The following is a 27,059-nucleotide window of genomic DNA, read 5'->3' as shown; positions in this document are numbered from 1 at the left end:
TCACAGGGAATCAGAGCTCTAACACCACACCATGCTGTGAAACAGACATCCAGTGAAGCATTATCCTCCTCACTACTACTGGGCACTGTAACTGAGGTTGCAGGGGGGGCTGTGTCAAACCACTGTATTTACAGGGGGGATTGTGTCAAATCATTCTTCACCTACTATTAAGCAAACACTTCCTTATGGAACTGCAGTTTAAGTAGTACAGTCATCATTACATACATCAATGCACACTTTTATACAAAAATATCTGTTGCTACTCAATTATGATATAGCATATTATTCATATACTATTACTGAACTAGGATCCTGCAAATAACATTAATTCCTGTGTCTATTTATTGGAAGCAAGAACATGCTGGAGGCAAAGATATAGAAGTCTTGACTTCCTTTTTAAAACTTTTATTAATGTTTATTCCAAACAAGATCCTCCAGCTGCTGAAGTTTAATACCACCCAAAATGCATTTTCCCTAGGGTCCTCCATTATCAGCAAGGGCCTTTCTTGCAAGATGAATCTTTCAAGAGATTTTCTTTGCTATCCAATTTGGGAGACTTAGGCATTCAGCATTCAAGAAATGCAAGCAAATCCTGCCCCTTCCAGGCCTTCTGGGGCACCTATTAATTTAACCTCCTGCAGAGAGGGAATTTATCATCTCTTCCTATTGCTAGTATCTAAAAAAGTAGAACAGAACAACTTAAATTGGCATTGCAATTATTTAAAGTCTATAGATAGTTGTTACCTCAGTGTTAATTAAATTGCTATATGGTAATGTCCTTTCTTTTCTACTTTTTAAAGCTGAACTCTGAATAAGTCAGGTAAGCTGGGACCATGCCATGTAAGAGTCCATGGAAAGTGAGTACAAATGATTAGACATTATATTGTACTCCACACAAAGATGAGCTGAAAATCTGAAGTAGCTTGTTATGTTCTCTCTTTCCCACTTGGTATGAAAGAGAAGAGACTAATTTCCAAACTGCTTCATCATCTGTCACCCAAACTCAAAATTTTGAAAAAATCATCATGAAATTTCACAGACTGACCACAGTAATTGAATGAATATGAACTGCATAGGGAAAAAAAACTTAGAAGTTTTTTTCCATCATCTTTGTATGTTTTGGAAAAATGGTGAACAATGGTGATGGCCACTTCTGCACAGAAGTGTCAGATTTGGCAGACCATTGAAACAGAGGGATGGAGAAAGTCAGATCACCAGAGAAACAAACACTAAGCCCAAGATATGCCATGGCAGACAAAAAGTCAGTTTTAACGCAAATACCAGCACAAGCTTCATCCTGGAAATTATACCGCTCACACTGGTATTTGCTCAGAGATGGAGCAATTTCAACAACTTCCCAGTGAGAGAAAAACTTTTTTTTTTTTTTTTTTTTTTTGCAAAATTATCATAATAATTTCTTTTAAAGTGGTGGACTCTTAACAAGAAAAACCTTACCTTACAAAAATTTATTATTTAATGGAAAGCTGAAATGACAGGAAAAGGACTCTATCAAATCCTGACTATAAGGCGAAGTGAGAGAGATAAGTAACACTCAATACAGTAGCCAGAGGGCAAACTCTTGGCTCCTCACCTTTTGTCAAGTATTTCCCCATATACTTGGAAGTGCAGAAAGCTGTTTTGGTCTCCCTTAATTTCCAGTATTTCTAGCCACAGTGAAGTATTTACTATTTCTGTAATTACTGGTTTTCAGCAGGCTGTAACAAACAGCAAAACTACCTGACAAAACCAGATAGCTGAAAATGTCATTTTCCACCAAAAGTGTGCCCATTCCACCACCCAAGCCCACAGATATATATATAAATCAAAACAAGCCTAATCTTTTCTGGTTTGTGAAGGTTTGTGTTTCATAAAAGGGAGAGATGGCGCCTGAAGGATCCCTGGTTACCTGTGCCACAACAATTAGAAAGTCTTGGGTAAAGAAAGGCTTCTGGCTCACTACAGTGGCAAGTGATTTCACAGCAATTAAAGGTTCCACCCCATCTACCTTATCAATACATGACAGTCACCCCAATTATCAGGACAGCTGCTTTCTACAGGATTATTCATGTGCAACAGCAATAGCATCAGGCCTTCCACACACGTGTCCAAAACCTGATGTGGTGTTTTCTAGAAGCTGGACAACTGGCCATCAGCAGCATGAGCCTGAGACTCGAGCAGAAGGGACTGAGAGCAACATGGACCATTCAACCATACTGGGAAGCATCCCAGGAACTGAGCACAGATTACTGATGGCACTGCAGGGAGGAGTGGGCATGCCCCTCCACACATCTGGGGAAGCATTATACAGCGACCACAACAGGCAGATTTTTATAAGCAGTGCTACTAACATGCAACACACTTGTGAAGCTATACAAAAAAACTTTCCACTAGAAAAAACAGTAACTAGTTTAAAAATGAATAAATTAGAGCATCCTTTAATGTGTGTTAGTGGCTCAGCAAATGTTGGGCATGTCAAAGATCAAAGGGGAACAATACCAAAAGGCACAAACCTCAGAACCTTAGGATTTCTGTCAGCCTCCCTCTGTCTTCTTTTTTCAGTGTCTCCTGCTTCAGAGGTTCAATTCAGTATGTGAAGTTTAACAAAAACAAAACAAGGAAACTCACAACTTGCCTATTTAGATTTTTTTTTTATCCAAACCACATTAGTACTTTTAGATAGACAATTATATTAAAAATGTAGAATTTCAATATTCTGGCACCAAGCCACATTTTAATGGGCATTCAAACACTAACTAAGGAAATGGCTGTGCATTAAGCCTATCAATAAGTCAACAATCAATACTTCAGTACTGCAGTAAAAATACAATGCACCCTTTATAACTGCCACTGGCCTCATCCCTCTTTGTCAAGCTCAGCTCCCAATAAAAAAGAGAGTCATGAAGCAAGAAAGCACATACTATTTCACAGTCATTATCATTTATCTTGAAGTCTAGACCTAACTGGTCCTCTGGACTGTACACATTTTTGTTTTTTAAAACTGTGTTCTGACAGGGCAGAAGAGTCAGGAATAAAAAGGACAGAAGTTCAGACACAAAATCAAGCAGGTCAACAGGTAAGAGCAGCAAAATAAAGAAACCACAAACAGCAAAGTCCCAAGCAACTGCAAATTAGGAGCTGGTTCCAACTTACCTCCAAAAAGCATCTCAGTCAAAAGAAAATGAAAAAAAAAATCACATCAAAGCATACTAACATTTGTGTTTTAATCCAATTCATAGATTTTAATTGCCTGCACAACATCAGCCCTGCATAATCCCTCAACATATCCATCCTATCAGTTTGATCAAATGAAGCCAAAGGCAGCCTCTGCAGAGCCCGAGTTTTGGGCACTCTCTGGAAAGTGTGACCATCAGCCCATATTGCTCTGCAATAGAACAAATGCTTTAAAATTTTAGTTAACTCTGGCTTCCCAGTCAGCACCATGGCCATAATGCTGAGACACCACTGTATTTCTTGACAGTGGAAAAAACCCACAGTTTTGGATGCTTGGAGCACCTGTGTATGTCTGCAGAAATGGTCAGGGTATGCTTTACAGGAAGAAACGGTGGCACACATTGATCCAATCCTGTGAAATGTGAATGTAAAAACAGGAGGACAAAACCAATCCAATTGATCATTTTTATCTCCACAGCCTAGTTAGCTCAGTACTGAAATGGAACTTCATCATGGAATGGCTAAGCCAGCCTAATAGTTTGTGTAAACAAGCCAACTGAATTCTCCATTTTCTTCTCCAAGTCCGCAAATACACAGAGGGAAACAGAGAATGATTGTTTCAGAAATCCCTTCACACATCCCTTACGTTTATTTGCTAAAACCTTGCATCCCTGGGGTTTCAGCTATAAACAAGCACAGAGCATGGTTGGGAATTTGGAAAGACTTTTTGCTGATATTTTGAAGTCAGGATATCTTGAGGTTGAGCTCTGCATAAGCAGCCAAGGCTGCAAGCCTGGCAGGCACGGAGCAGGAATACCCAAGTCCTTACAGACCATGGAGCAGCTGCCAGTGCACAGTCCAAGCTCAGGAGCAGGGCGTGTGCCCAGCAATAGCCTAGGCCAGACCTCTGACTATTATTAGGTTTTGGTATTTCAGCTCACTCTCTCTACATCAGGCACATCCTAAATAATCCATCTCAGGTGAGTCACCACACTACTAAATACTGCTGCATAAAACGATTATATTAGGTAGCAGGCAGTAGCTATATTGACCAAAGTTTTAGCCTACAACTCTAAACTGTCAGCTTAAAGGGTTTTTCTATGGCCACAATTCCAGCTCACAGCAGCAACTAAAAGCAGTCTTTTCACAATTTCAGCTCAGAGAAGTTGAAGATCTCCAGACCAGAGTGGTGACAGCCACTGCTGCTGTCTTAATGACAAAAGAGTGGTTTCAGCAGAGCTGCCAGTGGGCAGGTGTTTGTAGCACAGCCTCAGTTTCTTGTGGGCAGAGGAGCTCTGCTGACAGTCTGTACCACAGGGGCAGCCAAGGACTGTGGTGTTTAGCACTGCCAAACTAGAAAACTACTGATGGAAAGGAACAACCTTATTTTTTCCCAAGGTCTGGTGGTATCTGAGGGAGCGAAAGTTGGAGGCCAGTTAAATGTTGCCCAATATTAATCAGGATTGTGAACAATAAAGAAGTCTGAGAAAACAGCAAAAAGGAAAAGATCCACGTAAGCTTCCACTACAGAATCTCACAATCTTGTGAGAGTCAGTGGTAAATGCAACTTTTAATTCTCAGCTGAAGAAACTGATGCATAGGAAGGCATTTCTTGGACTCAAAGTCAAGCATAAAAATCATTACTAAAATTGGATCAAAATCCAGCTTTCCCAATTTCCTGCAATGAAAAGCAGCTGCCACAGAAGGCCATTTTCTAAGCAAATATATGCATCAGGGGGTGCCAGTCAGGCAAGGATCCAAAAATTCAAGGGTCAGGTGCTATTCAATATTTGAATCAGTACAATAAAACACTGCATAAATATTTAAACTGGCACTCTTGCTCCAAAATACTCTTGGAATGTATTTCAGCCACTTGCTTTCAAAGTTTATAACTGACATTCTCTTCTTTCTTCTGTCCTGTGGAACCTCTGAAAAAAACCCCATTCCCTGTTCATCCACAACACATCTGACAGCAGTTTGCTGGTTTGATTTGCATGTGCTGCTTTCAGTCAGCAAGTACAAACAGATCAATCTTAAGTGCTGAAATGCTATATCATTGGCTCTTTATGAGCTTTTGTTCTAAATCCACCCTCCGTTTTCCTGAAAAACCCAAATGAAAAACCAAAACCTGAGACTCCAGAACAGTCTCCATTTTTACATCTCACTTATTACCTCTGTCTTCAAAAGCTAACTGCTTGGACTGCATTTCAGCTTGCTCCCACATAGCGTGCTATAAAACAATGTAAGATGCAATTTGTCATTAGACACAAACTACGGAGGACATATATTTGTTAGGTCTCAGTACAGACCAAGAAGTCAAAGGCCAAGGACAAAGGCATTTTGATATTCTACATTCCTCCCAATTGTTTTAGCCAGTCATTAATATAAGTTATGATCTTGTAGGGCAACATTTCCTTACTGCCAGTCAGTATCTGCGCTGCCCAACCCAACCCCTACTTTTAAACTGTGTGACATTCAATGAACTGAACTTGTTGTAAGTGGAGATAGAAGCCCAGCACATGTGCACTGCCAATAAACCACCTGGCTGCACCCTCTAACAATTCAATACACTGAACTGCAGCTCTGCTGGAAATTCCCATCCTGACATCTCCACAGTTACACTCAATATTGATTTACATGAATCTGCTCCCATCTCAGCCTCCATCTCCCTGTGCTTCTATGTCCTAGCCCTGTCAATGCACCTAAGCTTCGAAATAGCTGACGTTTCTCTTGAAAATTAAGTTTAAAAGCATTTTGAAAGATGATTCAGTGACGCATCCTAAGAATCACTAAGGGTTTTTTTGTAATAAACACATTAACTACCGGCCAGAAATTTGACATTGCACCTGACACCTGCAGAGTTTTGCTTCTACTACTGGTAGCAACAGCTTGTTCAGCAGATGCTTTTAGTAGCACCTAAGCAAGTTGTTCAGAGATTAATAGCAAAAACAAACAAATAAAAATCCAGACCCAAACCATACTCAAAAACCAAGGGACAAAAGACAGCTCTTTCAGTTTTGTTGGACTATCAGAAGTAACAATTAACTAAAGCTTTGGTATTAATGCAAAAGGAAGCTCTGATGATCCCACAGGGAAGATTATTCTGATGGAATGTACCACAGAATATCAAAACACTCTGAATTCATACAAACACTTCAAAAGATAGTGCTTTACTTAAATTATTTACACTCACGACGGCTCTGGAAGAGTCCAAAAGAATTAGCTGTGAGAATGTCAGCCTGAATAAGCAAGACTTGCTTGTGAAACTGCACCTATCAATAAACTAACTCACTGCACTGATTTCACAAACAGTATTAGAAAGGTCAGTACTTCAGCCCTTCAGACCTGGCACCTGGCAGGGCCAGCAGCCTTACAAAAGCAGCATTGCTGTGTGACCACGTGGAGGTCTCTCTGGCTGAGGAAGAGGTTGCCTCCCTTGATGCTGATATGCTGTCACTCCTGATTTGCTCTGGAAGCTGCAAGTTCATTTTTTAAAAAGATAATTAGTCAATACTACACAGAAAGACAAATGATCCAGTGCTATAACTGTAGCAAAGGGTTGTTTCAAGATGTAAAAAACTTGAGTAAAATAAATCAATAAGCTCAAGAGTTATTAAAACTCTGAGGCCCTGCCTACCCACTCTCTGTGCACAAATTCACATATTTAACAGAACTCCTTAGCTTCTCAAGAGCATGGACTACCCATCCAGCTTACAAAACCAAATTGCAACACTCTGAAAAATTAACTGTGAAAGACACAGAAAGACCTTTTCTTTAGTTGCATGTGGTAGAGAATATTTCACTGCATGCGTTTTCCATAAAGCAGAGAGGTAGAGGATACTGGTCATGATAGTTTTCAATTTATCACTCTGGAACCTCAGTTAGGAAAAAAATGAGATCAGCAAGCCATTGCCTTTGACACTGGAAAGAGCCTCACTAATGGGAAGGCACAGCCTGCAGCAGCATGGACAGCCAGATTGTAACTCCTGCACCAAGTGCAGTGCAACAGCAAGTCCAGCAAAGGCCACTTGCATTTTAAGCTGTGGCCATCCTTCTCCTCCTTTAGCATCTGACCTTCCAGTTTCAAAGTTTCCATGTTTTGTCTGAATGACCATAACCATCCAGCACACTCGCTACAAGACAAACACTGGTTTGCAAATGCCCAGTAAAGGGCATGTTCCTTCCTGTGGATGACACCAACCAGGGGTGCTGAAGGCAAAAAGAATCCACCTCAGAGATCTGCATAAAATTATTTAGAAACTCCTTCAAGATGAACCTTCTCTAGATCCACAGGGGCACTTCCCACATGCAACATGTTCTGCTGAGCTGTCTCTGCAACATGAGTCTTTGAATTGCGCTTCCCACCTTCCTCTCCGAATATGTGGTTTCAAGCAACATTTGCTGCCAGGATGCATTGCTAATACATAATATATTGGCTGGAAATTAGTATTTCATCTCAGAGAGAGAAAATGTTACAGCAGCTTCTTCAGAGGCAATGCATGCTGAAGAGTTTGAGAAAGAAAATTTCTAAGACAAACAGCAAACTTACAACCGAGAGAAGACAGATCTAGTGGAGACAAACAACTAAATTCTGCCCTTTAAGACAAACTGCAGATTCAACCCCCTGCAGGAAGGAGATCTGTTCTGCTATTCTGCTGCAGAAGAATGTTATCTCTCAAAGTCTAGCTCTGGGTATTTATTATAGAAATAATTTCTGACTGATGAGCAAGACTTGCTTCTCTTTTCCAGGTGATGCTTTGCAAAAGCCATTCAATTTCTGGCATTCCTGGGGATACATGAACTCTTATGCAATGTTTCCTCCCCAAATCCAGCATCCCTAAATATCAGCAAGAACTATCCAGCCTTCAAAAACAAGCCCTAGACTCTTTTCTCACAGAGGACTGCCCTGCTGACTGGAGGACCCAGCATACAACAGGAGGCAGGAAGGCCTGCAGATTCCCAGCTGCCTTCTGACAGCTTTCAAGAGACATAGTGTTAACACCCCTTACATCCTGGAAAGATTTCCCTGAGAGAAAATGTCAAAACAAGGCAAGAGCAAATAGAGTAAATCAGAGGAAATAAGGAAAAAGGAAGAGAAAGCTAACAATTCTGCTATAGTGACTAACAGGGATATAACTGAGTGATAAGTCAGCATCAACTCTCAGCCAAAGATTTCACACTACTAGTTGAAGGAAATCCTTTCCAGCCCAGCTTCCCCCTGCTCCAGCAACAAGCCAAAGGAGGTGTCCACCTTGAGTGCTTATTTTCATAATTCATTAAAAAAAAACTCAAAAAACAAACCCAAAAATTTTCCTCAGATAAGGAAAACAAAAAAAAAAAAAAAAAAAACAAAAAAAAAAAAAAAAACAAAAAACCAACCAAACAAAAAAAAAACCAAGAGAACATTAGAAAAGGTAGAGAAAAAGGTATCTAAGAGTATGATACCACAGACAAACAACAAAATATTTAGCATAACTTTAGCTAATTATGCACAGCAATGTCATATACTTTACCTTTCCAGGAAATATGAAGCCAAAACATTAACCTCAAGTAAAACAGCAAAACAAAAATAAGAGAAATGATATTGATTCAGTGTATCTGTTGAGTAATCAACATTCTTACCATTAACAATGAGCTGCAAATTTTTTGGATACGCCATTTTCAACCTTGGAAAAATTAAATCAAGATAGAGGGGACAAAGAGAAATATAGCAGGATTAGATCTGTGAGAAACAAATGAAAAACCAGAGTACAGAGTTCAAATGTGTAATTCCCCAGCGAGATGGATCTCTGCATCCAGCTTCCAGCATTTAGCTTTCACTACAAGTTAAAGATGGTCACAGTCTCATTTAGTCAAAACAATGGTGAGTCTTTTGACTACTGCTTTAGCAGTTACTTCACATTCATTAAAACCTTCAGGATTTTGTATCTACTTAACAGACAGAGTAAAAGGATTTAAATATGCCATTTTCTGCTACAAGCCTTGGGGCAGGAAAGAAATAATGAATGTTTCAGAGTTACTGTATGGTAACCATAGCAGGCAAAATCAATTACTGCTCAGAGGATCTGGAGATAACACACAGGTTTTATCATGTATTTGAAACGTGTGGTTTTTTTGGTTTTTTCCTTCTGCATTTCCTCCCCCATTCTCTTCAGAAATGTCTTTTCTCATACATTAGAATCTGGCCCAAAGAATCCTACTCACTTGTATTTAGAGGTAAGGATTTGTCATGATACTGTACATTATTCCCTCCTATGCACTCCCATTTATCTGACATTAATAGCAAATCCCTCACAGATTACTACTTCTGCCCTTCACACCTAGTTTGGCTACACCAAACATCATTATCAGAAAAATCAAACAAACTGGTGTTGTCAACAACACTGTGTCAGCTGGACAGACACCCTCAAAAGAGAAACTGTAGGACACACTCAGGAAATTGCCAGAAGCATGTGACATGGTCTGGGAACACTTTTGGGATGAGTAACATTAAAAAAAGGAACCAAGTAAGAGCTGGTACTTTAAGTGTCCTAGAAAAGGCAGATCTTGAAATCCAGTTGGTACAGGTCTGAACGAAAGGAAACATTGTCTATGTAAAGGATGCCAAGCTCAAAACCAATACAAGGAAATAAATTTTAACATAATCTGTAATTGGATTGTGGAGTTTACTGCCACAGGAAGATGGCAAGGCCAAAGCCATAATGGGATTAAGAACTGACTCAGTTCGTGTATCGATACTGACAGTACTATGTAAAGGCAACCAAACAGATTTGTCCCTAATGCAATCTAAGAAATCCACTATGACAACTTGACTATCAGCTGATCCCCATATCTCTGAATCAAGCCTAGGACAGCCAACTGAAAGATTCAAAAAGTTTAATAAAGGTTTAATAAAGCTGCTGAAACTGAAACTAAGCACTGAGGTGTTTACCACTACCTGTCCTCATTCATCAGCCTTTGAACAGCACTTGTGTGACACTGGCAAACCCTCCCTTTGATCCCTCAAAAACACCACACGTGACAAAACCTCTCTCCCCCTTCCCCCTCCATCCTACAGAAGACACTGAAGAGAATAATCCAGAAATTTATACTCAAAAAGTATAGTCCACAGAGACTTCCAATGCAGTCACACCACCTAGCAACATATTTCATTCCTCTATTGAGTTATTTTAAAACTAAATCTCTTCAACCTTCTCAAGCCATTTTTCCAAGCAACAAATTGTTCCAATTAATTTAAAAGATGCTCTGTTAGCTGTGGCTCATAATGCTGCATAAGCATTTTGGTACTTCTATGGAGTACCATGCATCTTGCATGCTTACTGAGATCCAAATAATGGAATTGTATAAAATTTCCTACTCATCTCCCTAAGCTTCTTTCAGTTCCACATGCATGAAAAACCAATGAGACATCTCACAGTAACTGCTTTTTGTTTGAGCAGTTTAATATTTTAGCTCAAAGTAAACAAATAACTCTTTTGCACCCAAAATAGTGTCAAAGCAGAGACTTCAGTAAAGTGTTGGGAGGAGGGAATACATGAATTCAGAGCAGAAAAGCAAAGAGAATGAACAGAACTGGAGTAAGAAAGAAAAAAAAAAGAGAGTGGAAGAAAGATGAGAAATAAAGGATGGGAAAGAAAACAGGGGACAGTGAGAACAGAAGTTTTGCCAAAAATCTAAATAAGCTAGACAAATGCATGTATCCTTAGTTCTACCTCAACAGGCTGCAACTTTCCTTCAGGAACGTATCTTGGCAGGAATAAGAACTTCATTTTGACCTCAAAAAGAAAAGTTAAAAAACATCCCTACACACAACCCAAACATTTCTTCTACAAACTGCCAAATTTTCAGACTGTTGTTTTGTATGAGGAAGCTTAAGTACATCCACAGTTTGATACCCAGTCACTGATAAACAGTTGTCACACTTCTTAGTTAGTGACTGTTTTAAACCAAAGCTTGATAATGCCTAGGATTAAGATTTTGGATGTGGAGTCAAACTGACTAATTAGAACAGGGGAGAGGAGGGCATGCCCAACAATATACCTGTGGCCTTTCCCAGACTGCCAAATTACACAAATGGTTCAGTAATAAACCCCACTGGAATTCATCAGTCCAGTAACACTTTCAAGAGGCTTGAGTAAATGAGGGGAGCTTGGGAGGAGGGGAGGGAGTTAAAGAGCTGCAGCAGCTGCCACTTTTCCTAATAAATTTGATGAACTGCCTCACTGGAAACAGAATGTCCAGGGTTTTATGCCATTTGTGACCACAGAGTTCAGCAAGAGAGTCTGGCCCACTCACAATACAGATTTCCCCTGTGGAAGAGTGATTTGCTCACAGCACCATGAGGGATTAATGAGAAAAATGGTCAAGACAATGCTCACGTAATAAAGACTAGCAAAAAAAGCCCACAGAAACAATAGCTCGGGAGAAAGTTAACAGCTTCATCTCTCTTATAGATCAGCTCCAAGCCCCTCTAGTCTCATTTCAGACAAGTCTGCTGAAGATCAAAATTCTTTCCTTCCTACTGCACTTGGGAAACTTCTGAAAAAGAGGAGAAAGAAACTGAAGTGTTAAAAAGCCATACTGATTTAAATAGGCAAATGTTAATTTTTCAATTCCACTCCTATGACTTAACTCCATTAACCCACTGCAACGCTGGGACTTAAAGCTCCTGCCATGAGTGAGAAGTCCCCTCAACAACACCTCTGTATGGCTGTGAACAGGGCTTCCCAAAGCCAAGAGCTTCCATTTCCAATTTCCACAGAGGCACTAGAAGGTCATATCAAGGTCCACTGAGAAAACTGGATTGCTTTAAAAATAAATATGTAAAAAATAATTACTCCCCCTCCAAATTATGGTCTTGTACTGCTACTATACAAAATGCTGTTCATATATTAGAAATGGTTCATCAACATAGATGAACCAGGTTCACTTCTGCGTATAATCAATTCCACTTTGAAATTCCAGCACAGCCCTGCAAATCTTTCATTTCAGAGCTATAATAAAGGTACTGAAAAACTCCAAATCCTCTCCTATAAGGTCTATGCATCATTTGTAATGATTTTTGAAAAGTTACAAAACAAAACAGGAGTTACGCTATGAAAAACCTACATTTGAGCCTCAATTAAATAAATAAAGCCATTTTTTAATCCAAATAAGTGCTCTATCTCATGATTAGAGGAAGGGGCAAATTGCCAGGTTGCATCTCAGCATTGCTTCTTCTCACCAATTTGTATAAACAGAGTTGAAACCATTCTACTAAATTTTTCCTGCACCATGAAAACACCAATTCCAACAGTTCATTTGCACATGCTGAGCACACACAGCCTGGGTCAGTAGCCAATACAAGCCCTCAGCAAGCACTAAATTAATGGGACAGCATGACACTAAGAGGTATCACACTGCCAGAAATTACATCCTCCTGGTCAGATGCAACACAGATCCTGGAAGCCATTAATGATCCCACAGTACTTGCAATAGTAACATTGCTACAAGCAGGGTGTTGGTGAAATTCTGCCTCAGAACCTCACACCCAGGTTTGCTCCTGAGTTCCAGCTATGAAAAGATCCAGCACTGCTACCAAGAGAAGTAGAGATGTCTACACCTCAGCACAGGAGAGGCTGCATTTTGGATATGTGATGTCCATACTGTCTTTATAAATTGTATTTGCTCCTCCACAGGAATACAAGTTAACATTCAATTAGAAATTGGAACCATTTTCAAACAAGAGCAGAGCTACATGGCAAAATAAGAAAAACAGGGTAGGGGGAATGAAGTCAAGCATTATGACTCAAAATCTGTTATTTTTAAAGATGTTTGAAGTATCTGTTACAAAATCATTTATTAAAAGTTTACAGTTGTCCCGATTTGAGATGCAAAGAACGTATCTGGATTAAACAGACAGGAAATGTGAAATGTGCCAGGACATAGCAGATTTTAAATAGATCAATAAATACAGCTACTAGAAGCAGTTCCCATTTTTTCCATCTCATGACCTTGCATTAGCATAAAGTTCTGAAATATCTTTTCTACCCTCTTATTTACCCACAATGAAAGAAAAAGGCAGATCATGTTTCTTTTCTCTCTGTTCCCAAACCCTTAAGGTTAGGAATCCATCATCAGAACCATAATGAACTGGAAGATCACCACAAAACTACTCCAATTAGCATGTAACCAAGCAAATCAACAAAATTAAAAATAATTCACTATCAGAATATTTACTGAATGACTGTAATTTGGCCAACTAATGAAACACCTGAGTATTCTACTGCTCTATTGAAAGCACCATGGTTTGGGTTTTTTGGGGATATGCATATTTAATTTTAAGGTTAATAAGGCTGGGGTCATTTAAAACTGCACTAAACCATGCCACTAAAGCAGTAATGAAAACTAGAGAAAATTGCTGCTTAAATATAAATTACAAACATGAGGAAGAAAGTGACAAGCAAAAAAAAAATTCTCAATGTTTTGGGCTCTTTCTTTCCTCCTTTTTTTCCTATAGTGTTATTCACTCACCTACCTAATTCCAAAACGAAGGGGGTGTTTTGGTTTTGTTGGGTTTCATTCCTTTTAACTTAAAGCCAAAACAGACCCCAAAACCCCACACTGGCTATAAAATAGAGAAGCCTGAACTCCTAAATACTAGTCACATCCCAACCTACACACAGCTTGGTACTTCCCAGGGCATCCTTTAATCAGCACAGGCCTTGGCAGGCTCTGGGCCAGCCTGTCCCTTCAGAGGGGCCCTGGGAGGCTGTCAGTGTCAGGGAGGTGGCAGACAGGCCACTGATCCCCTGGCTGCTTTGCCAGGCCTGTGAGCTGCCCAAGCCATATCAGCCAGCAGAGAGCACAGGCAGGCTGCATTTATGTAAAATTGTTACACATTACTTAGAAGAAGGAGACATCAAACACAGCAGATGAGCTGAGGAAGTTTCTGTAATTTGTATTTCCAAGGTCCACATTCCTTGGCTCCATTTGCTGCATGTCAAAATACTCATTCATTCCCCACCACTGCTTTCTTCAATTGTGTGCAAACTGCCTCTGGCCACATTTAATTACCAGGATATTTATATTCTTGATTTACACACCTAAATGTGTACATTAAGGCTAAAATCCTGAATGCAATCAGTGAGACAACCTAGGCAAAGAAGCCAGCAGGGTTTGATACCGGCATGCACTAATAAAGGGAGGACTAAAAAATTACTTCTAAGAACCTTTGAAGAGAGGCATTTTTGGAGCCAAACATTTTTATTGTTTTTGAGGAATTCTCAGCTATGATCAGAAATAGTATTTTTCATTTGGATTGCAGCAATGCAAAGAAACCAACAGCGAATGACCAACCCTAAAAAAAACAAGGTCAAAGGTTGTCCTCTTGCATTCACCACCATGGCTCTGCAATGGTTAAAAGGTCCACACAGCTGTGCTGGCATCATTGATTAGGGAGAACAAGGAAGCGACAGAAAAATGAAGCCACCTTAATTTCAAGCTCCATTAGAACTGAAGGACTTGGGGGCGGGGGGAGAAATCAATGTCTGGCAAATGAGAAAGGACAAAATCTGCAAAAGGAAAAATGCATTTTCAAGCTAAGCTAATGCAAACAATGGATGGTGAACAGCACTTGAGGTTGGCCCTTTAAGGTTGTGTCAGCATTTCCATTTATAAACTCTGATTTTAGTTACACTCTAGTAGACTACCACAGGCTTTGGTATTATTCTAGCAGATACCACAAAGTATATCACAAATGGTAACATAAGATAGCAATAAGAGCTCAATTGTTGAGCTACTGCACCCTTGCAGTACCTGATGTCAGAGTAAGAATTTTTAAATTACGAGTAATACGCATACATACACACGAACAGAACACACAGGGCTGGGGAGAGCATCGTGGGACCCAGATTCTATCAACACTAAAGTAGAAGTTAAAGCTACCTATGATACAAAACCTATTTACAGTACTTTGAAAAGCTTCAAAATACCCCAGATACTTCATTTCACTCTGTCTCTCATGCCACTCAGAGAGATTTCAGTCTAACCCTCTGCCCTCATTTAGATAAAAGCTCTTATTTGTGTATCTGGGCCTCCAGAGAGCTACTCAGTCAATACTCTGAATATCCACACCCAGAAATCAAGACTAAACCCTAGTATGCAACCTTTCATTTCAGTTGTGCCTAGGTCAGAAGGCCAAGGTGAAACTTGTACAAATGAGATCACTCAACAGAATTTTCAGTGTAATGGAGCTAGGCCTTCACCTCAAACTTTCTAAGCAGATAAGCAATGCATGCTAGGAGAGCTTGTGTCTCCTTCTAGCATTCATTTCACAAATCTGCACAGAGCCAGAAAAATGAGAGCAAAACCATTTTTTAAATTACCACCATGACTCTGGGCTTTTATTTTTCAAAACAAGCATATAAGGGTCCAACTCTAGTATCAAACCCAGTGACATGTTCAAAATAAAAAGCCCACAGTAAAGCATAACATACACTGTAACAAACCAATGATCTTAGCAGGAATAAATCAGGTCTTGATCTAGCAACTAACTCCTACTTGGTCCCCCAAAAATCAGTTTGAAAGAGCAGCACTGAAGCTCTCTCTGACCTCCATACATAAACCAAACAGCACAAGTGCAGGGGCCAGGTCCCACCTCACACCTTACAATAGCACAGCCTCCCCACAGTTTTGGAATGATTCCTCCTCTGGCTGCCATTACTGCAACCTGAGAGACGATCTGCTATGACAGTGCTCATTAAAAGAGGACATCATAGTTTGCATCTTTGGAAGAGTGAAGAAACACCTTTTCTGAGCAGAATGGCAATGTTATGTTTATATTCCCATAACCCATCTTTGGGATACAGATTTGCATGATCCAGCCCTACCTGGGATTTTTAAAAGCCAAAAAGAAACAAACAAAAAGATCCAAGCACATAAATACATGCTAAATATGAGATCAACAAACACTTGACTAATACATTCAGTTTTGAAAAGATTTTGCCAAAATAGGGCATTTTGACAATTTAGAAAAATCTTGATCTTTATAAACTCCTGCTGTAAGAATTATTGTAAAATGGATTTACTGAGAGAAGTGCTTGTTGTTCTGCATGCAATTTAATAACATAAACTTGGAAACAAGAGAGGAAAAATACAAATTCTTATAATTTAATGGCAAGCCTAGAATCTTTTACATAATCTTCCCGGCCTACTGCTCTAGTGGGAGACATTTCCTGGACTCACAACCCTTTTATGTGCAAGCAATCTACATTTTACAACTGATAAATAATTCAGATAATTAATTGAGCTGCAATTTGGTGCACTTTTTAGTCAGCACTATGGAGTACCACTTAAAGAGGCTCTGTACAGAGAGATAAAGTCCCTCCTGCTTGTTAACCCAAGCTGAGACTTCTATTAAGGTGAATTCCTAGATTCTCTTAGCACTTTCTGAATGTCTTGCACCAGCATCCTGGGACTTCATGCCCTAGGATGCTCCCCTCTGATTTTTCTTGCTGTTTTACTCTCTCCATAAGAAATAGGGTATTTCCTGGCATTCTCCTTCTGCAGTGCTGATTGCCATCATTTGAGAGATTGGATTCTAGCATATTTCTCTATGCTGGCCTCCCACAGGCTGCTAGAACTGACTGCAATGGAAGAAGGAACAGAGACAATAAATAAATGCTTTAGGTAAGAATGCAGGGAAGGCTCAAGCAAATTGCCAGAGAAATCTCTAGATGCAAAGGAGTGAGTGACGTGGGAACACATGGCAGAAAGTCTAAAGAGTATTTTCATGCTGTAAGAGCTTTGCTAGAATTTAAAAGTCAGCAGAACCCTAAAATTCATACAGTAAAGATTTAATTATATTTGTAGCCTGCACACAACTGCAACAGTCAGCAAAGGCTATGCATTAGGTCTATGCCTCTGGCACAAGGGCCCATATCCACCACCCTCTCCTGTGCAGTGGTGCACAGAACTGCACCAATGCAGCCCCACCACCTCATCAGAGGGAAGAGGGCACAGGCCTCCAGTCTCAGGTGCTTACACCCAAAAAATCTCTTTGGCAAATGATGCTAAGTAATGATGTAAAGTATTTATAAACTGTTACAGGCTCAAACTGAAGATTAAGGGACAGATATGACGAACCACACAGACAAGAATAACTGAAGTGTTAAAGAATCTACAAAAGACAAGTTTCAGATGGGATTTCAGGTTAAATAAACTTACTGCAAACGACACAGGGTTGTGGGTCTGTGTTAAGCATCAGGAAAAGACAGGTCTGAGGAAGGACAGTTGGGCCTACAGCACTGATGATAAAGTCTGGACCAAGTTGATTATGAATATGTGAAGAAGTTTTTGCTAGTTAAAAAAAGTAATGATAATGCCAGAAGGCACAGGCTGAGGGCTTGATGCAGAACAGAACAGGCCTTCCCAATTCACAGAATTAAAGTTTACCAGTACACCTGTGTAAACACTGAATAACAGCAGAGGAACAGTGAATCCTGTAAAGAAATAAAGCAGACCCCTCCCTTATATCACTCTGGACATGCCTACCAGATACAATGGGAACAGCTTATGGAGCAAGGATTCTACGCAGTGCACAGGGATGGCTTCATTTGTCCCAACACATCTGAAGACTTAAGAAACTGTCTAGGAACCAGGATGAGAAATCCCAACAATCATCAGGAGGGATAAGAAAAACTAACATAGAAAAAAAAACTTTTGTAGCACATCTTCATCTAAAGAGTCAAATAATTTTAAGACCTTCTTGATTAACAGAGGTAATTAGAGGACTATCAGCAGTGTCTAACACAAGGTCCTCTTACATAACTAACAAAAACTTAATAAAAACTGTTCTAAAAGAGTTGATGACTACAAACCAGAACCTACAAATAGGTACAGAGACTTGTCCCCACTCTAAGCAAGTAACTTTCAGGTACAGATCATAGCCAGACAGCTTGAGATGTGACTGCAAATATCCTCAGAGCAGAGGATGATGGCCTGCAAGACATAAAATCCATGCACCTATTAACTGCAAAAACAAGCAGGGACAAAACATTTAAAACTGACACTCAGCTCATGTGCCTCCAAGATGATCTGGAGTCCCTTGCCATCCTTCCCCTTACAAATCACTTTTAGCTAATTGACTGTGAATGTTGTCTGCACATGGCCTGCAAAAAAAAAAAAGTAAGACTCAAAGCACACAAGTATTAGGCCTCAGAGATGAGTTGCTGAAATGATCAGTGATTAAATCACTAGTGTTAATCATGATTCAACACAGCAAACGCGGAACTTTGATTTAAATGATAGATTTTAATCATGTTTCTCATTTGTACTTTTTAGCTGCTTTCCTGAAGAAAGCACTGAATTGCATTGGCTGATTTGGCCATCCAAACATAATGATTTGCTATTAACCACTGGTTTTATGTTAAATTTGGAGCTTTTCCTGAACAGGAGGATACATTCAAATATTGACAAGGGCAACTAAAAAAATATACTAGAGATAAGAAAACATACCAAGATCACTACCAGAATATACCAGAATCATCATTTCAAATAAGGTCTTGAGATCTGGTATAATTAGGAAAGAACACCATCTTCATTTTTTAGTTAGGTAATATAAAATATATTATTATTATGCAATCATATCCATTTTCTCATGTGCCACAAATCTCAGCTCCAAAGAGTCAAGTGCTCTACTGCTTCTGGGCTTGAGAATCTACAAGAAAATTCTTCTTACAACAGAACGGAAAAACTGTAGAAATCATAGAATTGACTGCAGTAGTAAAAAGGAAAAAAAAGACAAAAAGGAAAAACAAAAAAGAGGCAAGAATTGTTGAAAAAAAATCTAGACAGAATGAGGTCAAGAAAGACACGTACCAAGTTTAACATCACCAATTAGAAAGACAACAACATGAGAAATTGGGGCAAAGGGATAAAATGAGAAAAGACAAAGTGAACAATGCCAGTGGTTTACAGCTCTCACTCTATGATCAAGCAACATGTAAAGTCTCCAGAGAGTACTAATCTTTAGTGAAAGAAAGGCCTTAGAAAACTGGGGTTAAATAAGTCTGCCTGAGGACAGGAGACTACAAGGCTCCTAACACTAGCATGAGATTCAGCTAAGGGGCCTGCACCCAAAATGGATGGCACCAAATGCAAAACTAAAAGACACATTAGATAAAATGGGGTAATTTTACCTGCCTCACTTCCCCTCCTGAAGTTAAGTAGTTTAGCATACTACTTCTGCAAAAACAGAAAGAAGAGCTTACAACTCTTCTCATAAGTGAGCTATCTGCCAGAAAGAAGAAAAAAGATGAACTTCAAAATGATTAACCAGTAATTCAGACTGTTACCTTCAATACAACACAACACCAATTCCACTACCAGCTCTTAACTGAGTAATGAATATTGCAGGTTTCATCATCAAGGCATTCTACAAGGGCAGGCAATGATCAGAAAGCAAAATTAAATGGGTCACAATGATTTGTAAGACGCCTAGAGAAAATTTACAGGAAACTTTACAAGATAAAATCATCTGGCAAAGCATTTGAACCACAGCAAATTTAGTCTATCACCGAGACAAGGTTATGACATCCGTGATACAGTGAAAGAAAAAAGCTACACTCACCTCTTTTGGTTGTTGACTTAAATGCTCCCTATTCCAACACATCAAAATTGCCTCAAAAGTGGTGCCATGTGTTTTTCCAGTCAGACATAAAGAAGGTTTCAAAACTATGAGAGAGTATCCCTGCACAATTCAGGCTTGCAAGGGAAACAGACAGGTCCACAAAGGGAGTATGTACCTAGTTCCTCTTGACTTCAAGAGAATTTGGAACTTAAAATATTTCTGCTATCTTGGTACTTAATGCTGCTTCTCATGGCTAACTCAAACATCTTTCAGCATTGAAAGCAGCATCTCTCCTCTACACTTCCTCTGGCCAGTGAATTAAACAGAAAGCAAGATGATCTCCACAGAAGCCTTAGAACAGCTCTGCACCACAACACAGGAATAGCAGTGGCAAGGGCAGTGTAATTCGCATGTCAAATTTCCCTACCTGGATGTCAGTGTCCTTCACAGGTTCAAGAGGCTCAAATGTAGTGGCTGCACTTAGACTCTCAAGTCTCTGAGAAATGTGGGATATATCAAGCCCTCTAGACCCAAGAAGGACCGATCTATAAAGAGAAATTGTAGAGATATGAAATTAGTATTGAACAGACAGAACTCTAAATCCAGACTCATTGCCAATATTTAGGTCACGTACAGACAGTGCCACATACAGACAGCGCTCCCAGACATGTTACAAAAACTGCACAGAACCAAACTTTGAGCAGCCCTATGTGTCTATGTAAACATCTCAGCCCTGCTGAAGTCTTTCTGCTGTTCTACTGCAGTGCTGCACAGTTGCCAAGTCCTCCTAAACAGAAAAAAACGTACACTGTGTTGGTAAACATCAGCAGCAGCCAGAACAAGGTACTGCACTTTTTGGCTTTAGCATCCAAAATCAAGAACAGTAGCCCATCAGATAAACCCTTCAACTATCCTGTTGTTTTTTGGAAGCAGGAGAAAAGTTGGAAGAAAAAAAAGGGAACACAAGCTTTGCAGTCATTCTGTTGACATCTTATTGCAGGGGTTCCATGCTGTTGTCTCCTTATCACAAGTTTCATACCTTCTTGGTGTTTTCTCATGAACTGCTCCCCTGAGCACTGAGTCTTTCTTCTTCACAAAGCAGCCAGCTAACTCCAGTTCCCCTCTCAACCAGCCACCCCACTCTTTTATAGCACTCTTCTCACTGCTTACAGCTATGGCCTGTTAAAGTCAGGCCTGTTCCTAATCTTTGATAACTGGCCCAGCTGCAACTCCTTAGGGGCAAGATTACTTTCTACACTATCTTTATTTTCTTATATTCTACATCATTCTGTTTCTCCCAGCAGGACTCCCCCCACGCTGGACACCAAACCCACGAGCAGCCTCCGCCCCCCGTGCAGAGTCCCCAGGGCCAGCGCTCCGTCCTTACGCCTTGACGTCGGCGGTCTCCTGCGAGGTGCGGGTCAGGGTGCGGGAGCGCAGGCGCTCCCCGGCCTGCTGGATCTCCTGCAGGTTCCGTTCCACGTGCGGCAGCTCCGAGATCCCCTCCGTCTCGGCTGCCAGCTGCTCTGCCTGCTGCAGCAGCTCTCCAAAGCCGTCCGTGTCCATCTCTGCTGCAGGTTTCGCTCGAGACACACAGAAACCTTCAGGGGAAAAGGGAAAGTTCTTGCTCAGCTATAAACAGTTTCTACGCTTGTGGGGTCACAGACAGACCAGCAAGAGCAGGTTTTCTCGATCAGGATATACTGTCTATCCTCCACAGGCATTAAACATCAAGGAAGGAAACCTTTTCAAGTGGTCTCAGAGAGCTTTCCCTTGCAAGACTACAGTCTGTGGACCTGTCAGAAGTGGGATGCAGATGTCATATCACAGTTCATATTTTGCCTTAAAACAAAGAAGGGTGAAAGCAGAGAAGCCCCTGTGAAGAATTTGGTGTTAATTTAGCTATAAACTACTTGCATACACACATGAATAGATTGCTTGGAGCGCTGGACACCGTGATCCTTACAGGTTCCTTCCCATTCTATGATTCTATATTCTTATCTATGATGAAGAAAGATGCACACATGTGCAAGCATAGGAATGTATGTGGGCTGAAAACACACATAAACATGAAGTTAAATTAGCAATGAAACAGTTGAGCTATAGATGCACATAGACAGCCATAACTAGGTGGCTGTTAAAATGTGTTGTTCCATATGTCATTAACCCTCAGCCAAAAGAAATTAAGTTCATGTTCTTCCAGTTTAGAAGAGCTGTGACTAAATTCAATGCCTGCAGGAAGTTTTACCCGTGTGAGAATTTCTTGCATTGACTCAGTGACAGAATATTTAAAGAAGTTAAAGCACAAGCAAGGGCTGTAACAGAAGATGCATTAAATGCATCAGGCAGTTCCAAATTCAGAATGAAGCCTGTTATTTTTACAGAAAGGATAAAAGCATACATGCTTGGGATCACTACGGAAAAAGACATGTAGCTGCAATGGTGTCCACATTAACAAAATATGAAACCCAAAACCTCAATTTCACACACCAAATCATGGTTTGCAGCTAAACCAGCATCAGGCACCTCTGTAAAGCCACAGAAGATCACAGAAATCTGGGGTGCTGAATGGTGCCACAGAGAAGGAAATCTTCAATACAGTCCCTCTCTCATAGCTTTTGCACCCACACCCAGAGGGCCTGGGATGAATTAAGAGAAACAAGATGTCAAGTATTAACTCCAACTGTTTATCATTTATTCAAAAATAAAATCAGTGAAGACTATCTGGTTCAAGGAAGCCCCCTAAGAAGAAAACAGATTTTTACAAATCAACAATAGCCTGCAATTCAAGTATTTCTTTGTACTCCTCAACCATACCAAAGCAACTTTACAGTAGAATTTGAACATTCCTCATGGTCTCGGTCTAACCACCATTCCCAAGTACTACTGCCAGCAGCAGTAGCAGCACTTTCCGCTGTCTGGACAAATGATTTAAAAGCTCTGCATGATGATTCATTCAGACATATGCAGTTTGAGAGAGAAATCCTCCTGCCTGGGTGCCAGGACAAACCCTAACAGCAGCATCCAGGAATGGAGAATTTCACAAGCACTCCCCCCACACTTCAGGAAAGCTGGGGGAGTGAATGATTGTATTTGCAATGACTTGCTAATCAGGTGAGATAGCAGAGACCAGATCTGTGTGAACACACCAGTGTGCCACCAAGATGGAGTGGAACAGGGAGGAGGAGGGTGGAAATAAGCAGTTTCATGCCCTGCAATGCAGTACAGAACATCTTCCCAGTGTTTACTTGCAATAACTCAGATGCTCCCCTGCCAGGAACAGCCTCTGTTGGCAGACACTGACCAGAACAGCCACACTCCTGCACATTCAAAGACTGATGAGATCCTCCAGGAGCAGTGACTGTGAGAACAACACAGACATCAGCTCGATTTGATCCCATCTGGTCCACTTCCTCTTTTCATTACCAAGATAAAAAGCTGGGAGTGTTAGAAGCACCAACTCCTCAGACTGCTGAAACCAAAAGCATGAAAAATCAGTGCTACAGAGCTGCACCCAAACCTGCACTTTTTACCTGCACAGACCCTGTTAATACCAAGTAAGGTCTGTCACATAAGTTTGCCTGTGTAGGACAACTGCAGCAACTCTGTGAGACTGAACCCAATTCAGCGAATATGGAATAAACTGATTATTTTGGAGCAAGTTAAATTATTATAACCAAGCACTGGAAGCAACATCTCAAACTCAAGAGAGTCAACGCTAAACAGCTTTTTCTAAGTGACAGAATTCAAATATTTAGACTGAATATTCATATATTCATAACAGCACAAACAACTTTGTCTCCACGCTGACAGAATTTACTGTGTTCAGGAGTCTGCAGACTCACTCTTGATGCTGCTGTGCAAGATGGAAACTGCTTCCACAGCAACGAGCACAGTGAGGGCAGATTTTCATATCTGGCTGGGGAAGGAGCAACAACTGACACCTAAGAGAAAGAAAATGCTTCAGAAATTATATTAACTTCAGTAAACCAGACTGACCTTGGGCTAAAAGCCAGGACTGAAAAAGCCTTTCTGTAAAACAACTTTGATGACTTATCAATAGAAGTTGCTGCATTAGACTACGATTCCATTAAACCTCAGTTTAATTTCCCCAACATTTAAAACCACACATAAGCACTATATATTGTATAAACTAAGTTTGAGCCACAAAGAAAACAGAAAAGATGACAGGTTTCTTAAGTATATTCAGACTGATTATAGTTGATAATTTCTTACCTAAAAACCACTAAAAACTCCTCAAGAGCACTACAATGCTAGCTTAGGAAGAAAACTGTAGCTATTCTACTCCAAATACAGCCACGATGAACATTTTACTGTACTTGATTCAGAAATACACAAAGCTGAAATACTCTAATGCATGTGCAAGTATCTGCTGTACTTCCCACATTGAAAGGGTTTGTGTCAACTAACCAATTAACTTTGAGAAACAGTAAAAAAAAATGACATTTTTCCAGTGCTCTGAGAAAAAGAAAGGAAGAAGATGTCACAGGAGAAGGAAAGCCTCATCCACTACAATCAGAGTAGCTGATGAAGCAAGAATTCCACAAGTTGCAGAAAGATTCTTCAAAACAGGAAAGAAAAAGGAAGAAATCCAGTGTTGGCTTCTCAAAGAGGCTCCCACCTCAAAGTGCTCAAGAGACCCAGTCTGGATGAGTCAGGATCAGCTTCTTGAGGAAAGAAAAGACAAGAGGACAAGTAGTAAGAGCAAGCCAGCAATACTCTACTTCCTACAGCCAAGATCTGAGTAAAAAGGGCTTTTTTGACAGGCTCCGAGCCTGGGCTGCTACAGAGAGTGGAGCAGCTTCTGTCTACTAAGCTAAACATGAATAAGTAAAAGGTCCATTTTGCAGGCCTGGGGAATTCTGTCTGAGCAGCAGCAATAATACCCAGCTCCCACATGGCACATGGCATAACCAGACATCCAGACATTTCAGTGAACAAGTCAGCAACATAATCTCTGTGTTATAGACAGGGGAAGTGATTGAGAAACACAGAGATGATAATCAAAGAGCAGGTGGACAATTGTACAACCCAAATATCTGCTGCACACTTTCACCACACCATCCCCTTGTCCCTAAAACACAGTGATGTTTATCAAACCTAACAGGGAAAGCTTTCACACCCTAACTACACTAAACCCAGATAAAATCACAACAGGCCACCTTAAAAATACCTAAAAGCTTCACGCTATATTTGGTACCCCATCTGGTAAAACAGCCTGTTCCCCCTGCAACAAAAGGCAGATGCAGGAAAATCCTGAATAGATCACACAACAGCCTTTGAAAGAATACTATTATTTCCTCTACCACTGATCCATTAATGCTTCTCTGCCTCCTATAAAAAGGCTTTCAGTCCTACATATTTTCTTCTTCATCTAATTTGTGGGTAGATAGGCAAAAGTCCAATCTTATAGTCCCAGAGTGCCCTTACAGTAGGCATGTTGAACAAAATTTTTTTTCTTCAAAGTTTTACAGGCAGTAACATTGGGTTCCTCGCACTTGCACTGTAAGAAAGGACAACGAAGGGCACACAACGCTTCTCTACACTCTTCTTTATTTAAAGTGGACCTGAAGAGTAGGCATTTGAAGTTATTTCTACCAAAACACTCTAGCACACATTTGTCAACACTTCCTTTTATCTGCTATAAATTCCTCATAATGGTCTCAAGTCCCCACAGCTCTGAATTAACTGACTCAGCTGGCAGTTCTGCCATATTACCATGTTCCCTCTTTTCCAAACACTTAGCCTTTATTTTAAGCACTCAACCGAGCAGGGAAATAACTTGTACAGGGTGGCAAACTGACCCTCATTAGATAGAGCATTTGGTTCAGTATTTTAAGTTCCTTACATGAAAACTCATAACCTCCCCCTCCACTGATTTTCCTGTCACAGCTACACCACAGAAACTTTATAGATTTAAAAGACAGAATCACATACTTTTTCCCAAGCAATTTCAAGCTTTTTCTATTTGTAAGTTTTCCCAAGGAGTAGGAAAACTTTTTAAGACACAACATTAGGGAAATAGCACTAAAGCACTCAGGAACTGGTGTTCCTGTCTCACTATGGTCTTAGCTCTCCATGTCATAACTACTGTCCCCAGACCAGCATGACCAAAATGCAGGAGAAAAGAAGCAACCCTTCTTTGCAGCTGGACTTTAATTCCAGGTCTTCCACTCACTGTTCAAAAATTCTTCCAGCATCTGAAGGGGTCCTACAGCAAAAGCAGAGCGGGACTCTTTTGTCAGAACTGTAATGATAGAACAAGGAGTAATAGATAAACATTGAAAGAGGGGAAATTTAGGAAGACATTCTTTACTGCGAGGGTGGTGAGGCACTGGCACACGTTGCCCTGGGAGGCTGTGACTGTCCCATCCCTGCCAGTGTTCATCATGCCAGGCTGGATAATGCCTTGAGCAACCTGATCTAGCAGGAGGAATCCCTGCCCACGGTAGCAGGAGCGGAACTAGATAAGCTTTGAAGTCCCTTCCAACCCCTCAACATTCTATGAATTCCTAGGAACCAACCAGCAAACCCACGGTGGGGAAGAACAACCCCCACGCACAGAACTCGAAACAGACACCAAGCCACACACATAAACAAACCCTTCTCCGGAAACCTTCCCAGACAATCAGCTTCTGCTTCCTGAAGCATCAACACTGCACTTCGGTTGAACACTAAACTCCCCTTGTACAGCCAGGCTCGGCGCTGCCGACCAGCACAAAAACCCGCTGGGAAGAACACACTCCTCCTGGCGCACCCTCAGCCGGCCCCGCTGCCTCAGCGCGGGTTATTGACAGCGGCAGCTTCGGGGAGCCCCGGCACGGCCCACGAGGAGGCCCGGAGCGCTCCCAGCCAGCCTTCCGCCTGGCGGCCTGCACGGGCCACAGAGGAAGCCATGGGCGCGGGACAGCTGCCGGGAGCTCCGGATGCGGGGGAAAGCAGGCAGCGAGCACCGGAGGCAGGGAAGAAGCGGGGAACAGAGGCGGAGGGACGCCAAACCCCGGCCCGACCGCACGGCGCGCTCACCTCACCTGCGCTCCGCGCCGCCCGCCGCGCCCGCCGTGCCCGCGCCGCACACCCCCATTGGCTGCCCGCTCGCTCTTTCCCGCGCTCCCATTGGCCGAGCGGCCGTGCGTCCCCGCTCCCCGTGCTTCTATTGGTCCAGCCACCGTGTTCCGCAGCGCGCCGGTTCCCGCCCCCTCGCGAGAACAACTTTATTGAGGCGCTCGGAGGGGGGCGCGGACCGAATGGGGGGGGG

The 27,059-nt window shown here is 41.1% G+C and overlaps 1 protein-coding gene across 5 annotated transcripts in view; it reads right to left on the bottom strand.

Moving 5' to 3' along the window:
• NUP93 (nucleoporin 93) overlaps window positions 1-26,890 on the bottom strand; it is a 76,514-nt gene extending 49,624 nt beyond the window's left edge. Inside the window, exons 1-3 of one of the 5 annotated variants that reach the window (XM_018914630.3) lie at window positions 26,828-26,890; window positions 21,168-21,381; window positions 20,208-20,325 (exon numbers count right to left, since the gene is read on the bottom strand). In XM_018914630.3, the coding sequence (XP_018770175.1) occupies window positions 20,208-20,325; window positions 21,168-21,346 (297 nt within the window). In that variant the 5' untranslated portion in view covers window positions 21,347-21,381; window positions 26,828-26,890. The other 4 variants (XM_009090664.4, XM_018914629.3, XM_018914631.3 and 1 more) reach the window with 4 other exon arrangements.
• Between the last annotated feature and the right edge of the window lie 169 nt (window positions 26,891-27,059).

Source organism: Serinus canaria, chromosome 11 (assembly GCF_022539315.1).
Source record: "Serinus canaria isolate serCan28SL12 chromosome 11, serCan2020, whole genome shotgun sequence".
Classification (NCBI taxonomy): Eukaryota; Metazoa; Chordata; class Aves; order Passeriformes; family Fringillidae; genus Serinus; species Serinus canaria.
Note: the sequence above shows the minus strand (reverse complement) of the source record. Positions and strands in the feature narration are given on the sequence as shown.